This window comes from Lissotriton helveticus, chromosome 1_1 (assembly GCF_964261635.1).
Source record: "Lissotriton helveticus chromosome 1_1, aLisHel1.1, whole genome shotgun sequence".
Lineage (NCBI taxonomy): Eukaryota > Metazoa > Chordata > Amphibia > Caudata > Salamandridae > Lissotriton > Lissotriton helveticus.
Window position 1 is genome coordinate 1,904,947,690 of NC_136057.1, and position 17,066 is coordinate 1,904,964,755.

At 42.6% G+C, this 17,066-nt stretch overlaps 1 protein-coding gene across 1 annotated transcript in view; it reads right to left on the bottom strand.

Annotated features, from left to right (window-relative positions):
* LOC144775607 (dimethylaniline monooxygenase [N-oxide-forming] 2-like) overlaps positions 1-17,066 on the bottom strand; it is a 283,147-nt gene that overhangs the window by 151,285 nt on the left and 114,796 nt on the right. The window contains exons 4-5 of the mRNA XM_078659238.1: positions 9,437-9,599; positions 3,343-3,485 (exon numbers count right to left, since the gene is read on the bottom strand). Coding sequence (XP_078515364.1) covers positions 3,343-3,485; positions 9,437-9,599 — 306 coding nt within the window. The remainder of the gene's footprint in view (positions 1-3,342; positions 3,486-9,436; positions 9,600-17,066) is intronic.

Consider the following 17,066-nt stretch of genomic DNA (forward strand, 5'->3'; position numbering starts at 1 on the left):
ATTTAAAGCTCCTGACGCATGCCTCCAAAGCCTTCCACGATCAAGGACCCGCCTACTTGAACCACTTTCTGAACTTCCACCGTCCCCCCAGGAACCTCTGCTCTGCAAACCTCGCCCTCGCTCTGATCCCTCATATACGCCGGTGCCATGTTGGAGGACGCTCCATTTCCTCTCATCTCCAAACCCTGGAACACCCTCCCCTTCACCTCTGCACCTTGCCCCTCTTAACCAACTACAGGAAGGAGCTTAACACCTGACTCTTCGAATGAGACCTACAGCAAGCGCCTGGATACCCTCTTGGGTGACAAGCCATGCTTTATAAATAGTGATTGATTGAGTGATGCACTTGTTTGTACAAAAAAACATTATCCATGGCCCACTGGGTGTAAAACGTAGTTGCTGACATTAACCAGCACCAAGTTTACCTGATGGTGAGCAGGGAGTGACAGAATATTTAGAAAAAAAACATGCTTTTTTTCCCATCACAATCAAAGTAAAAATGACAAAAATAATATTCAACATTACTTGTTATCATTTGAAAAAATAACAGAAATCATTTAAAATGTTAACATACCTTGCAGGGAATATGTAAAATGCACTTTTGTGCACTTTTGTGTACATGTTGTCCATGAAAGAAAAATGTATTATTCTGCCCACTTCTCGGTCTGACCAGGATAGGTTTCAAAATATCCTTCCATTCAGAGGCAAGGGTTTGAGGAGCCCTGGACCCAACAGGATGCAGGGTCTCCTCTAACTCTCTTGATCTACTACACTTTTCGCCATGTTTGTGTGTTTTATTTCTTTGAGGTATAATAATTTCACTCTGATAAACGTATGCCTTTATTCCTCCTGAAAGCCCTTGGGATTGAATGCCGGTCATCATAATGCAAACTGGAGATGACAGCAGGGTGGCACTTCCAACATATAATTTTGATTACGTTGTAGACTCTTAAGGTGGGCAAGAACCATTTATACACAAATGTGCCATGGATTTTTTTGTTGTAAAAGTAACAAGTTGATGGAAGGAATACCTGAAATAATCTCAGGCAATGGAGATCGTTGGGAGCCGCGTTCTAGGGATGGCCTGGCAGTTCGGGTTGGACTGTTCCGATTGCAGCAGGACTAAGACTGATTTGTAAATGGCTGGTCTCTGTCTAGAGTGGCATAGTGGGCAAATAATGATGCCCTGTAATGTGGCCATGAGTATGGAAGAACACCATCTTGTGATCTAATTAGAGTACATCTGACCTGGTGTGTCAACCACATCCTTTAAAGAAATGTAGTCTATCTAAGACACATGGGTTTTATGACAGGAGTGTCCTGAACCTTACACAGTAGCAAAGGCTGTACACCTAAGGATCAGGAAGTAATTTGGAAACCTGGCATTCTCTGTTACCAGTTTCTTCTTCACTGGTTCCCATCGGCCTCAAATTGTAACCAGCCGCGTGAAGATGTGAGCACAGCTGGTAGAATCATTACAGGTAAGTATGCTAATTCCATATGTCATAATTTGTATCCCTGGAACACCGATTCTTGATGAATATATGTCATATGGGCATACAAGTTGTTAAATACTTTTCAAAGTTATACAGGAGTGAGTACAAAGGAATTCTTATTTTCCGCACAGATTGTGCACACTACTACAAGAGATGGTTGTTGCATTACTTATTCCGAACTTATTTAAGATTTAAATTAGGCCTGGGCGGTAAATTCCAGTCTGCTCGCAGGATTTGGGTAATTTAGCGTTCCACGGAGAACGCGGAATTGCCCAAAATTCTGTGATCCGCGTCTTTGCAGAATTCTTTGCTTGTTCGCGCTTTCAAAATGCATGCTCACGAGATATTTCTCCCTGAGCACGCAAACAGCGTTCCCGAACAGGAAAAAAGCACCATGAACGGGCAGAACAAGTATTCCGTGTGTTCACGAAAATTTTGCGTGCTTGCAGAGATTTTTTACCATTTCGTGGAGCTTTGCGTAGCGCGACTATGCAAAGTCCGCCCACCCCTAATTTAAATTTGGACCCACGTAAAGCTAGATGTCTACCACTAACTTATTTTTCTGATGTCTGATAGCCATTCATATTTGTGCGGCTTAGGCCTTGGTTATGAGTTGAAAAGAGTGGTATTTCCATAGGTAACTGCTTTGATAACAGAGAACCCAGTTTTACCAGCCAAAACATTTGTAGTGAGGAGGTCCACGCAGGTAGGTTGTAATCAAAGATGATTTATTCAAGCAGGTAACAAGTAGTATAGCTTTAGACAACAGTTAGTTAAGTTGTGAAGGGGAGCCCCACCGGAGCTACCTGTCTGCTGCTCAGCCCATGTCCAACTGACACTTCGCCTCTCTGTGTCCCAACATTCCGAGGCACATCATGACTCCAACATTCTATTGAGCACAGAGCACAGGCACTGGCTGAGCAGGAGGTGTAAAATACATTACATTACAAATGCAGGATACTACAAAAGTGTTATGGAAAGAGGCTGCATTGCAGCCTGGACCCATATTCCCAACCTCCTCTGACCCTTGAACGTGGCATTTGGGAACATGTATATCCCCTCCCCAAACTACAGTATCCACTTCCCAGTGTCACCTTCCCCACCCTCCTCCCTCCTCTCCCAGCCGAGCAGCAGTTCCCTCACTCACATTTAGCACCTGCTCAGAGCAGAGCTCTAAGCTGGTGGTACATGTAAGTGATAATCCTCATAGAAAAGGAAATTCCATACTCAATTCCACACAGTAAAAACAAGCCTTTCCAGTTATTCCCAATTCCATAGGGATAAACTCATTTGTACTGTTAAGATATTACTGTACTGTGCTGGGTTTTTATGGGTGTAGATGTACCACCTAGTCAGTAACGTGCAATTCGTGATCAGGGCAAAAGAGGGGACTTCCTTGGGATGCGTTATGGCCAAGTAAATAACTCACATCAACAGAGGAGAACAACAGAAGCTGAAAGTAATTCGAGAAAAGTTAACTTTTTTCACCTGTGCTCTACAATATTTTCTATGTTTAATAGTATTATTATTAGTGGTAGCAATAATATTAACAGCAAGTACAAAACACATGATAATTATGCGAGCAATAATAACCTTGGCCATTTCTGTAACTCACAGTATCAGGCAAATTGTCTCTTTGGCAATAATTATGGTACCTTTGTGTTGTTAAAGTTAACGCCCATAGATTCCTACAGCAAGTGCTTGAACCCACAAAGCTATCTTTCTAGCTTCGAAGCAATAACACACCGTCATATGATCATGTTAGGTTTATATTTAAGTTATATCACAGTAAATGAGTGAGCCACATGGAGCACACCACCGGCTTCCACAGTAAACTAAAGGGTACCTTTGCAGCAGTGTGACCAATCTCCACAGCAATGTCAGCCGCAGAATTCCCCAGTCCGATCACGAGCACTCGTTTGCCTTCATACCCTTTCGGGGTCTTATATTCCCGGCTATGGCAACACAGACCTTTAAAGTTGTTTATCCCTGCATGAAAAGAGATGGAAATTACAATTTGGATTCAATTATTGTGTTAAAAAGAACCACATTAGTAAAGTACTGGCCAAGCAAGTATTTTTCCAATCAACTATTAAGTTTCCATGAACATACCGACGTATTGCAATGTTTTCATGCAGTTAAAATAAGGCACACAACTAATAAAGTACAGCTTCTGCTCCAGGGTAAATAGACCCCATGAGAAGAAAGGGAAGCAAATAAACAAAGGATCCTAAGGAAATTTATTAAGATACTACTTTATACAAAACCCCGTCCAGAAGATTTCCAGCTGCCCCCAAAAGCACTACACTAACTAGTCACAGACCATTCAAAAAGCGCCTTCGTACCAGATAGACCATCCTTATATTATATGTGGCCCTAAACAGCCATTGAATCACATATCTTTACTCTTAATGCTAGGGCCACTCCCCTTGCTTACTAGCGTTTGGAGGATCAGACCTTGCATGAAATGAAGTGTGCCATCATTCCCACAGGCTGAAACTCACTCACTCACCAGGGAAACTGAACACCAACCTAAAAGTGGGGGCCTCTACTTAAGTGATTCTGCAAGCTATGAACATTACCTTTTTAAATTGCGGGGGAGCAATGCTGAGGTGGGTGCTGAGATTGAACAATTGCACCAAGAGTGGAGCAATGTGGTGGGAAGAGTTTCAGAACTTGTGAACACCATTTCTTAACTTCAAACAAGAATAACTCAATTGGCTGGATCCTCGAAGATTGAATAGAAGATGCAGAAGGGTGGGCGCGGTTGAATACTTTCTGCTTTGTTGGTTATCCATGGGGGGACAAGCTGAATTCTGAACAGTTCATTAAATCCTGGCTCCTATATACAGTTGATCCAGATTACTGGTCTTCATACTTTGTGACTGACCGTGCCCAGCAAGCCTTCCTGCCCAGACCCTAGCCCCCAGGATGCTTCCAAAGCCATCCATCATTAAGCTCTTAAATTACAATGACTGTGATAATATTCTCAAGGCACAATTCATAACCTCTGAGACCATCGGCCACATGCATCAACCTATTTAGGAAGTGCAAGCGGTGCGAATCGGTAAATTCGGCCGTTTGCGCTTTCTAAATAAGTTTTTGGGATGCATGAAACAATTTTTGAAAATCCGCATTTTTTTGAAATTCCTAAAAATGCAATTGCATTTAAGGAATCGCATTTGTGCATTTTGGAAAGTGTCATGTTACACACACACACATGTCCTTTGGACATGTGTGTGTGAAGCTTGCACTAAAACAAACATTTCAAGGGTGCAGGAGGGGGTCCTTTGGACCCCCCTCAGCACCCTTGCAATGCATCAACAAAATGTCATTTGCAAAAAAAAAAATTTGCAAAAAGGCTTTGATCCCTATGGGCCTCTAGGCCCATAGGAATCAATGTAATGCCATTCCTTTATTGAGATTCGCAATTAAGGAATCGCAAATTCCGAAAATTAAGAAATCCTAAAAACTTTTAGGATTTCTTGATGCATAGGATTTTGCAATTTCTAAATTGCGATTCCTTAATTTTCGCTATTTAGGAAATGAAAAATCTTACATTGATGCCTGTGGCTGAATGTGTCCTTGCTCGTGCTGTCCTAACCTGGTGGATGTGCCCGTATCCCAGCCATAGACAGGCTGCACCCGGTTACTCAAGAAGCTAAATTTGAAAACCAGCTTGCTCAACACATCTATTCACATTTTTGGTGGTCATGAAGGCCAGCTACTAATTATCCTTAGATCAGCGAGGCCCAGTTACGTGCCATAAATATATTACCTTTTATTGCAGTTAAGACTTTGACAGCTAACACTAGGCTCCCCCAGTTTTCTCCCAATAGATTTCATTAGGTCAAATCTGCTAAAATGTATTTGGCAAAAAATGTCTGATAAAAATTGGGAAATGCAAAGTGTGGTGCGTTAAGAACAAAACCAGCATGTTATTTCCATTTTTTGGGGGGTACAAACTCCTAATTGGGAGCTATTTATCGGACCTGAGAAAAACTGAACCAGCGAAGTCAGATTTTCTTAGGTCCAATTAATATCGGTCAAACACCAGACCACTTTGCGATGAGCGCCCATATGTGTAGGAGGTTATGTATTTGGGCTCTGTGTTGTGCCGGGGAGCCTAGATCCATTGCTTATGTATGTCAGGGCTCCACTTTTAAGCAGGTCTGATATTTCAACACAAGTTTCTTCCTCTTTGTGGTCTCTGCAGGCTAGTGATGTAGGCTGTATTTCAACTGATTTTCCTGTCAAGACTAGACTGAACCCAACAAATACGTTTCCACATAGGCTAACATTTTTATTGTGCCCTGAAGTGGAAGCAGGAAACTGACCAGTTATTTGGTGCTCTGTTAAAGAAAAAGGCTTTGATTCCCACCATTAGCGTCTGTAATCCACCCAATTTACCCATGAAGAAACCAGCTACAGGAATGTATCTTTTTGTACAAGGTTTGCATGGTATTAATTCTGTTGTAGCGCCCCATTTTCTTCTTGTGCAGAACCCAGCTACCAACCAGTCATTACCAAATAGTTCACTATTATTGATTTGTGCTTTACTATTTGTCCTTTCTCTCTACATGCTGAAAGTCAGTTCCTTTTCGAGTACTCTTTCAGTGGCTGTCAAATGGCATCGGCTACACCGAGCCCCACTGCCTCTGTTCATAAGCACTTACGAAAGAGTTAGACAACCCATTGTTTCCAGGTTCAGTTGGTTCATTTTGTTTTACATTTGTATCAGTGGCCTTTAACTCCTTGGACCAATGAAAATGGGATTCCCAGTGCATACAAACTGAATTTGCTAATGAAAGACACACTGCAACTTTGTCTACCTCGTGCTTGATATGTAGGACACAAAATCTCGGATGGAGAAATACACAAGTCACTTAGTCACACTAAATATGTCCATACACAGTCCGACTCTTCACTGTTTCTCAGGGATGCACTCTTTTGGGGATGGCTGGGTATTGTCAGTGGATGCTCGATTATGCTAATTCTGTGAAACCAGTACAAGATATTGGGCCAGATGTATCAAAGGGTTTTATCCATTCTGTGTCTATGGGAAAATATGTTCATACATATGACCCATTGTGAATAAGGATACTTTAACCCTCTGTCCTGCCCTTAACACTATGGTGGCAGTGATATCGCTAGGTTTGTCTGTTGTAGAAACAGCCCCTCACCTTTTCGAAGTGCCTAAAAAACATTGTTCTTTGGTCACCTCTTCCTGTTGTACTTCACGGATTGAGTGCATCACTCGTAACAACAAAAATGCAACACCTTTTAATATTCATATTGCCTAAATATAAAATATTGTGACTTTGTGCCTCTTACATTACTCTGGTCCTATGTTGAATCTAGCTTTATTGTTCACCATTTTGCTTGAAGGAGAGCCACTGGATTGTCTCCTTACAAATGACCACCTGAGTAAGTCCCTTGTTGATTTCATTTATAAACTTCACCTAACGATGATTTTGCATACTACCATGATAGTCCTTACCTCAAAAACAGCGAAAGCAAATTGGTTGCTGGATATGAATTTTCCTCCCTATATGAAATTGTTAAGAGTCGATATTCACCACAAGTGAATTTGGCCAAGTGGCTGAAATAATTAAGCTTGTTTTATGAATGACCAAAATACATATATGTGTAATTAACTTCATCAATAAACCAATCAATCAAACAATCAATCGTCTTATAATGTGTGGCTACTCACCTGTAAGGATCTCAAGGTGCTTTGGAAGAGCCGGGTCTTGAGGTCCTTCCTGAATTGAGGCAGTTACGGTGATTGCCTGAGTTGGAGAGGCAGGGTGCTCCAGGTCTTTGCAGTGAGGTAGGAGAAGGATCTTTCTCCGGCTGTGGTCTTGCGGCTACGTGGGATTGTGGACAGGGCCAGTTTGGTGTAGCCGAGGTCTCTGGTGGGTGCGTGGAATGTGTGGCAGTGGTTAAGGTATACAGGTCTTGCGTCATGTAGGGCTTTGTAGGCGTGTGTGAGGACCTTGAAGGTGATTTTTTTTGTTGACTGGGAGCCAGTGGAGGCCTCTCAGGTGGGCAGTAATGGGGGTGTGGCGGGGGATGTTAAGGATTAGTCTGGCGGAGGTGTTCTGAATGTTCTGCAGTTTCTTGAGGAGTTTCTGGGCGATGCCGGCGTTGAGTATGTTGCCATACTGGATTGAAAGTATGTATTAGGATACAGTGAGGGGTTCCTAAATTATAAGGGTACTCCTATCAAAATAGGCTGCATCTAAAGGGTTGATCAATGCCCTCCAAATGCCAAAGAAGTAGCAAATGATAAGTTTGCTGCCCACCAATGGAGTATTTACAGATCATGCTTTTGCTGACAGCACTGATAAAAACGTGTTGTTATCCCTGGATTCTGAGGCTCACCCTACAATATCTTCCTTGCATACAAGCGTAAGCATCCAAATATGAAAGGTAGACTTGGACAACGTATGGGTGTCAGAGGTATACAGATCATTTGTGACGTGAAAAGGATAGTAAAATTATTGCTCACAAAATAATGTTATCAAATTTGGCCCATGTGAACCACAGAGCTGCGTATATCAGTTAAGATGGTATTATCTATGCCACAGGCCCACTCACAATTGCATCTAATTTCCCTTCCATCACTCAGTAGTACTGCTATGTGTGTGCTATTTCTAAAGTCTTTAGATTTTAAAAGGAGGCAGTGGACCAAAAGACAACAGCCTACGCTTAAAAAATTAAACTTGAACGTTTCATTTTAAAAATTCTAAATGCATCCCGTTTTCCATTAAGAAAAATGGGTTGCGTTTGTTTAAAAAAAAAAAATGACTGCTTTATTTAAAGGCAATCACAGACATGTTGGTCTGCTGACTCCAGCAGGCCATCATCCCTGTGATGGCAGCGAATAGTAGTGGGTCACAAATTGTGACATACCTCATTAATATTCACGATGTAGGTTTATTTGCCCCCCACTACGTAGGACTATTTAAGAGTGGGGAATAAATACCCCATCTGAACATTAGTAATAGCAATCACATAATAGTGTTTTGCAAAAAGTCGCTTTTTGGTAATTGCTAATACTATTGTTTGTACATCTGTTTCTCCTGCTATCACTTTTTGCTTTTAATTCTCTTTCTGAATCTGGTCTTCATCCCTGCCTGCAGCATGTGAATCGAATTGTCGCTTCTAATGTCCTGTTTCCATTTACCTTCTTTTTCCTCATTTCTCACTCTATCACTGTCTTATTGAGCTTTAAACTCCATTTTGACATTCTCCTCATTCCTCAAAATTACTTTTGTAACTTCAATTCTTAAAAACCCTCCTTAACCCTTCCTCTCCAGCTATTTTTTTTCTTACCCTTCCACATTAACCTTAGGCGTGTGTGGTCCATAATCAAGTTTCTCTACATCACTACTTTGATTCTCTTCAGTCTCGCCAGCGGTGTGATTTGTACCTGCTAATTGTTTTGAAACTGCTTTCCTATATGTTACTTATATTCTTACTTCGGCTCATTCTTCTTGACATGAAGCCGCTTTTGACATTGTCCACCATCCTTTTCTTTGTGCATCTGTTTCTGGCCCTGGGTATCTAGGCCATTTCATTAAATTTGCTATTTTCTTATCTTTCTTCCCAAAATTATTCAATTACCTTAGCTGGTCTTTCTTTTCATTATTTCCTGCTTTTCTATAGTGTCCCAAAAGGTCTGTCCTTGAGCCCTGTTTCTTTCCATTTATATGACCTGTCTGGTTTTAGTTTGTTCTTAGATTTACCACCCTAAAGCCCGCTATATAACAGATGAATGTTAGCCTTATGATCCACAAAAATTAAATAGCAGGCAACATGGACGGAAAGAGTAGAACTAGGTGAACAATTTTGTATGATTGTATAGGGCGCTCATACAGTAATGAGTTAAAAAATACCACCAATCAACAATGTGTGGGAACTACAGAACTCACCAGGGAAGGATTCCAGTGGCAAGTTAACATCAAAGTGGTGACCAGAGCACACCAGGACAGCATCAAATACATTCAACTCCTGCTTTCGGTCTGTCTCTGTGACTACGTCCCACTGCCCGGTGGTGCGGAAATCTGCATGCCTCCTTACACAGCATACTTTTGTCTGTAAGGAAATTTCAACAGTACAAGATAAACAATTTTTTTAACAGCACCCCCAAATGGTCACCAACTGGCTGAGGGGGAATGTTATGTTATGTTATTTTATTTTATAGTGCGCACAGCTACCCAACAAGGGTTTCCCAGCGCAGGCCATAACAGAAGCTAGGAGAATATCGGAATTAGCAATGTAGGTTAAAAAACAGGTTTTTAATTGTTTCCGGAAGACGGGAAACAGCTTCTCCCTCCTCATCACATCAGGTAAGGAATTCCATAAGGTTGCCCTAGAAGAGAAAAGGAGCGGCCTTCCACTCTCGACAGTTTAAACCTCGGGATTTCAAAAAGTTCTCCGGATGACGAACGAAGCAGGCGACGGGGATGGTACTCATGAACCAGATCTTGTAAATATTTGGGGGCAGAGCCAATCTTTATTCCGAACATATTGCATAAGGCTTTAAATTTTATGCGATGTTATACCTAAAGCCAATAGAGTTCTCTCAGGGCATTTCCCATGTTGGACATTCTGGGAAGGCCGCAGAGCAATCTTGCGGCACAATTTTGCACCACCTGAAGCTTACGTAGTGCCTCTCTGTTGGACCCCAGGAAGAGAATGTTACCGTAGTCCAGGCAAGATGGTATTAAAGCCATTTTTGCCATTTTAAGATGGTGAAACAGGTGGCTGCTGTCTGAACTGCCTGTTGTTTCATTGACAATTTATTGTCAAAGATAAAGCCTAGATTACGTGCCTGAGAGGAGGGTGTGGGTAAAGGTCCCAATTCAGCTGGCCAATTTTGGGGGCCCCAACGTTCAGACTCTTTCCCAAAAATGAGTACTTCCGTCTTTCCCCCGTTAAGCTTGAGCTAATTTATTTGCATCCCAGCTGCAATCCTGCGCAAGCCTAGTTGCACATTAGAAGGGTCCTGTTTCCCCCTGCTGATAATGAAAAGATGATTTGTGTATCATCAGCATAGGAAAACAATGCAAGCCCTGCCGCTTCCTCAATAATTGCTAATGGTTGCACATAAATATTGAAAAACAACGGGCTCAAAATAGAGCCCTGTGGCACACCATACGGGGAGGAATAGGACTTAGACGAGGCCCTGGTGGAGAACACCTGGAATGTTCGTTCCGCTAAAAAGGAAGACACCCAACCAAGCGCCGTCCTAGCAATACCCAGTGCCTGTAAAGATTCAATTAATACGGTATGAGAAACCATATCAAAAGCGGCACTTAGATCTAATAAAATAAGGGCAACTGTGTCGCCGGCGTCCAAGCTCTGGCGTAACATCTCAGTAACACCAAGCAAAGTAGTCTCCGTGGAGAACCCTGCTCTAAACCCTGATTGCGAGTTGTGCAGAAATAGAGACGCTTCCACGAACAAGGATAACTGTCCATTAACATGTTTCTCCAAGACCTTCGAGAAAGTCGGGAGCAGGGAAATGGGTCTAAAACTAGATGGCATGGTCAGATCTGCATTAGGCTTTTTCAACAGGGGTAAGACCATTGCATGTTTCCAGACTGTGTGCATCTGTGCTTCTCCAAGAGAAGCATTTAGTAGCCCCATCACTACTTCAAGAGCAGTTTGTTCCATCTGAAGAAGCACTGTGGCTGGAAGCAGATCACAAGGAGAACCTGATTTAATATTAGTTAAAAATTTTAATAAGGACCCCATATCCAAAAGATCCCACTGCTCCAGTTTTAACCGCGAGACTTCTGACCCGAATACTATTTGGTACATATTTCCCCAACATTTTCCCTGCAAATATAAATATTACTATACATCATTATTAAAAAAAATACATTTCAGGTTTATAAAAATGATTATCGAAGTGTTGGGCATGCCCTCAAAGAAAGAGAACTGCTATCACAAACAATGACTGCTGTCTAGTGCACGTAGGCTAATGGTAGGTATAAGCTTGAAATTGAGTGCTCCTGCACAATATCAGAACTAACTTCAGTGGTGTACATTACCATCAATGTAGTTGATCTGCATAGGGTGGGTACATGGAAGCAAGGTCACATCCTGCACAACCACTGAACCATCAAACAAACTATGGCACATTTTGTTGCTATAACACTACCTAAATATTTCCAATCATTGGGTATTGTTTTACTATCAATGTCCCAGACAGTGCCGGCTGACTAGTACCGAGCTTGGTGGCCGGGGGAGGTGAAGTGTGGGGGCACAAAAAAATCACTTATCCTTAAAGCACTTTGTCCTCCTCCCTCGGGTGTCTTCGATGAAGTGCCCATTGCAGGAAACTGCACTACCAAATCATGGCAATAATGGTGCTGCTTTCACAGCATGAAAGTAGCACCAGGATAAGAGAGAGCAGGCTCTCCCAGCTCTCCTAAGAGCACTGGAGGACCACGCTTTCTCTAATCCAGCTGTGTAAGACAGCTAGGTTAGTGTACTTTATAATGTGCATGTCTGGCTGGCCGTCCCAAGACAGCCAGCCAAGGAGACATGCACATTTTAAAGCGCACAGTTCCCTGCTGCAGCCAATCTGCAGCACTGGCCCCACCCTGTCCTGACACTTAGTTCAGGATGTGTTGCTGAAAAATAAAATGGTAAAAAATAAACTTTATTATTGTTTTTTTTCAGCTCTGGGGCTTGTGGGGCGATGAGCCTCTGCTCAAATGGAGCCGCCACCCCTGGTCTGACATTCACAAAGAGTTGGGGGGGGGGGTGGGGGGGTCAGAAAAGTCCTTTTCAACCCATAACTGCTCAGGAGGAGACCTCTCTTGGCCAAGGCCCCACAGTGATGACAGCCAACTGGCAGAAGTAATTGTGTCCTTCAGCCAGTAATACTCTGGCTGCAAAAGGGCTGCAGGTTATTGCTTTCACCATACTCCCAATGGACTGAGTTGGAAAGGGGTCCAAAGTAATATACTGAGCATGCTTTAAAGAGGAGGCATTGGCCACCAAGATTTATTTGTCTATGGCCTTCCCGAATTCTATTTTATAGATGAAAGCTAGGCTATTTTGTTGTATTGATTATTGGTGCATAATTCCTCTCCATTGTTGTCAGGTGTAGAAAATGAAGTGCCAGAAACACTTAAATCATGCCAGAATTTCAGGATTACTAAGGACTCTGAAATTACAATTAGGCAATTTGGAAATGCATCTTTTGGGTTGTATGATGGAACCATGCATGCCATCAACCAGACATGCTTTTACAATGCATGTATATACCTTTACCATGAAGATTTTTAACATGCATGCCTTTACAACGAAAATGTAAGTATTTTATATATATACACACATATTACCCACTGGCGGTCACCAGTAGGTAGTTATAGTTAGGACCATAGGGAAAGCGTTTTTTGACAAATCTTTACGAAACATTCCCAAAAAAGTGTGCTGGTAACCCTTGTTGTGCATGGAAAGTGTTGGGGTGATCTGTCAAGTGGAGGCTGAGAAAAAGAGGGGCTGAAAAAAAGTGTGTTTTCCCATGTTAAATCCCATAGGACTTTTCAACATGCCTACAGCTGGAACCACTGGATGTAATTACACCAAATTTGGCAGAAAGGTAGATTTGGTTATGAAGATTCTGCTTTTCTTTAATTAGTATTAATCCATTCAGTGGTTGTTGAGAAATTTCAAAGAATAAATATAGTGATATATCTGTGGCTGCGACAACTTTTCGAAAAATGACAAGCTTGTGCAAGGAAACGCAGACCTCTGATTGGCTGCCAACACTTCAACCAGGAAGTATTGGTAGCCATCTTGGGACTCGGCTTCAGCCGAATTTGCTAATTTGTTAGAAAAAACAAAACAAAGCAAAGCAAGTGCGAGCTCCCATGCATGCTTTTTAAAGAACTCTCTGGGTCGGCCAAGTCCTGGGTCTAGTCCAGAAAAATAGGAGGGGCGGCCCCCACCCTGGACCAATTTCGGGCCCCGGGACCCCATTACCCAGGGCCCGATCTTTTCTTTTTTTCTTATCTAATAAAGAATGGGGGGCCACATGCCCCCCGGTGATTTCAACCTGGCACTCTATCCCCCTGGACCCGGCCATGGTTCTCTGGGCATCCCCAGGGCACCGAGTCTGCACTGGCACCACAGTGGGAGCCTCAAGGCTCTCATGTCCCTGCTGGCTCCCCTCCTCCTGCGGGAGCCCGCATTGCTTTCACACACAGGGAGTTGTTAAATATGCAGTCCCATGTGTGTGAAAGCAATTCGTCTTTTTCCCTGCTCGCTTGACAGTGGGCATGGACACAGACAAATGCTCTGCTTCCAGCAAGCAAGAGCATTTTCAAAGCTCCCACTTGCTGAAAGTGGAGAGTTTACCTGCAACTTGGAGGGAGAGGTTACAACTCCTGCCGAGCCACAGCAAACATATATGTGTCCCGGTGGGTGGGTACTCAGGAACATTGCAGGAGTCGGCCTTGGGGGGATGGCGGTCCCCAGGGTCATTATTGGATCTAAGAGGGGGCAGTGTGGAACATTTTATGAAGATTCATCAAATGACGCCAAAGATATGGGCAAGTACAAAACGCTTTTTCTAAGGAAACATGGTCCTAACTATACCTACTGGGGACCGCCAGTAGGAATGTGTGTGTGTGTGTGGTTTTTTTTTTTTAAAGGTTTGCTGAGCTGTGCCACCTGCTTCTTGCTGCATGTGGTGGGCGTTTACCCTGGGGAAACTGTTGTGGCTGGTGTGAAAATATATATTTTGACATAAAAAAAGGAGTAACATCTAAAACGAGTTTGTCTTTAATGCAATAAATTAATGAAAAACGACCCCCGTGAGTGCGCAAGCCTTCTTCTCCACTTTAGGGGAGATCCTGTTTATTGTCCGTGAGACCACCCTCACATACTCCCAGTGCTTGCCGAGCAAGGAGCGGTAGATTTGAGTGGTTTCAGCCAAAACAATTTATATATGAATGTATGAATCATCTCCCGTGCTGAAGTCAAATCAATATTTCTCATTTTATTACTGCCTAAATGGGACAATGTTGATACTATCAGTGCAGTTTACTGAGGTTCTAGTCATCAGTTGCTAAACCCTAGAATCCAGTGTGTGTAAAATGATACACCTTCATTGTTCTAAATATTTTACAGTTATTCTACAATTCATTGGTTGTTCAATATTGGAAATGCTTTCACCTCCATAAATGGCAATGTTTCTTTTTATTTTACCCAATTTGACAGTGATTTCATCTAATTGCTCTAGCGGGTCCACCCGATACTACTACTACCTCCCAATGAGCCTAGTGCCTGCTTTCGTGATGAATCTGTCCCCCAGGATACTAATGTATCATAGCAACACTAACTTTCTGGGCCATGATCCCTGGTAATTTGAACTGGTGTTTTCAACTTATGGAATTCTGGGTGCATCCTATTCTTCTACTCCTCTGGTACTGGACGTGAGCTATATGCTACACTATAACTTCTACACTGAAGCTGTTGTATTCCCTCGATTTAGAAGAATGAATATAATTCCTCTTTGGCATTAAGCCTATTTGGGAATTTGGTATCTAAATTGACAATGTATTGGCTTTACAGTTCTCTCAACTGGCTCTCATGGTTTCACCTCACAGATCTTGGCATAACATCAATCACATAATATGATAGGTACACCGGGTTGTTATTGTGAAGGTCATGTATGTGTCTGGACACTGGGTAAGTTGAGTTCTTGTTTCTCACTGCTCTTAAATGCTTTAAGATCACGTGGTGAACCTGAGGGATTGTCCTACCAATTTATAGCAGACCACACTTTCAAGACAGCATATAAATTGCATATTCTGTCTTGATCTTTAGGGGTCTGGGACTGAATGGTGTCATATTCCTTAGTATTTACTAAGCCTAGGCAGAGTTCGCTGAGTGCAAAAAAAAAACCTGCAGCGCTATGCGTAACTCCGCAAGAGGCGGTCTGCGTTAGATAAATGCTGTTTGCAGTGATTTTCAGTGCCGGGTGTTTGTCCGCACTGTGCAATCAACACAAAAGGCACCATGCACAGTGCAAGCTGCTGCTGCTTCCTTTCTGCCACTCGAGTAGATTTTTACTCGCGCAGCAACTTTCTCAATGGGAATGGATAGTTTCACAACGCAAGCAGTCGTGAGCACACGCGATCACTCGCAATTAGGAATCCGACCGCCCGCATTGAGACATCTTGCAGGGAGGTGGATTTTCCTTGCTCACGCTCGCCAACTTGATGTTGATGAGCAAGAGCGAGGAAAAAACTCCGCTCCGCTCCATGGTGCAGAGTGTTTCGGAACTCTGTGTAACGCATAGAGAGGAAAACTCCGCGAGCGGAGTGGAGTTCACCGCCCAGGGTTAGAATTTACTCCATGAAAACAAACTTTGCACCGATTACACTTATGGAACCCACTGGAATGTTGTAACCATGTTCCCTGAACGATCACCTCGGGACTGCTGCATACCAATGCATCCTTCATGGAGAATGTTATCCTAAAGGTTATCTGTGACATCTTAGAGATAGTGTATTCCAGGACTACGTCCCCTTTAATCGGGTGTGAGCGTTTCTCTATGATCTTTCTGATTGCCCCTTACTACTTACAGAAAGTTATCATCCTAATGGTATGTTTGTCAAATTTTTTATTTCCCTTATGAAAAAGTAATGATTCCCTACTCATGCCTTGTACTTTGGTTAATGCTGCTGCAAATGTTGTGTCAGAGTAGCCACGCTGCCTGAATCTTCCCATCATCTCTTCCCTCCCCACATTCCAGTCTTCTATGACACTACTGTTTCTTTTCAATCTTAACAGTTCCTTAAAGGGGATGCTGCCCTTTAAGTGGGCTAACTGGAAACTGTTGGCATGCAATGTGGAATTGCATGCCGATTTTTATCTGAGTAACCTGGTTTGCAACTTGCCATTTCTTCCAAAACTTGTATGTCAAGGATTTCTGCCTGAGTTGGACTAATGTTTCCTGCAAAGTGTAAGTTCAGGTCATTTTGATTGATCTGTGGAAAAAAAATAAAAAATAAATAAATCGGTGGCTGACTGGTGTGACCCCCTCCAAATGACAAAAAGGTAAGCGATAAAACAGAGGCAGCTGATGGCATGCTCTTCCCATATTTTGATGTGAACTCTGATGAGTATCTGCTCCTCCCACCAGCCCATATGCAAACAAGCATAGCTGGGGCGAAGCAGGTACCCATTTCCGTGCCTCGCACTTGTCTGAATACATGATTTTGAAAAAGGAAATAGCTGTTATAGAGACATCACTTAATCTTGGACAACAACATATCCATGTGTTTGTACAATCTGATTGGTGTGGTTTGTACAAAGTGCTCAACAGCACGATTCCCATCTTTATGGCGGATACTAGTGTACAGTGCTGAAACAGCCAAGGTTATTCATAAATAATCATTACACCATGGTATGTCATGAATATGTTTATAAAAACCCCAATGTCCTTAATGTACGAAGGTATGTTCCTGAAGTAGGTCTGCAGGAAGTAGGGGTGGGCGGAATTTGCTAAATTGACTTTTGCAAATTATCCCA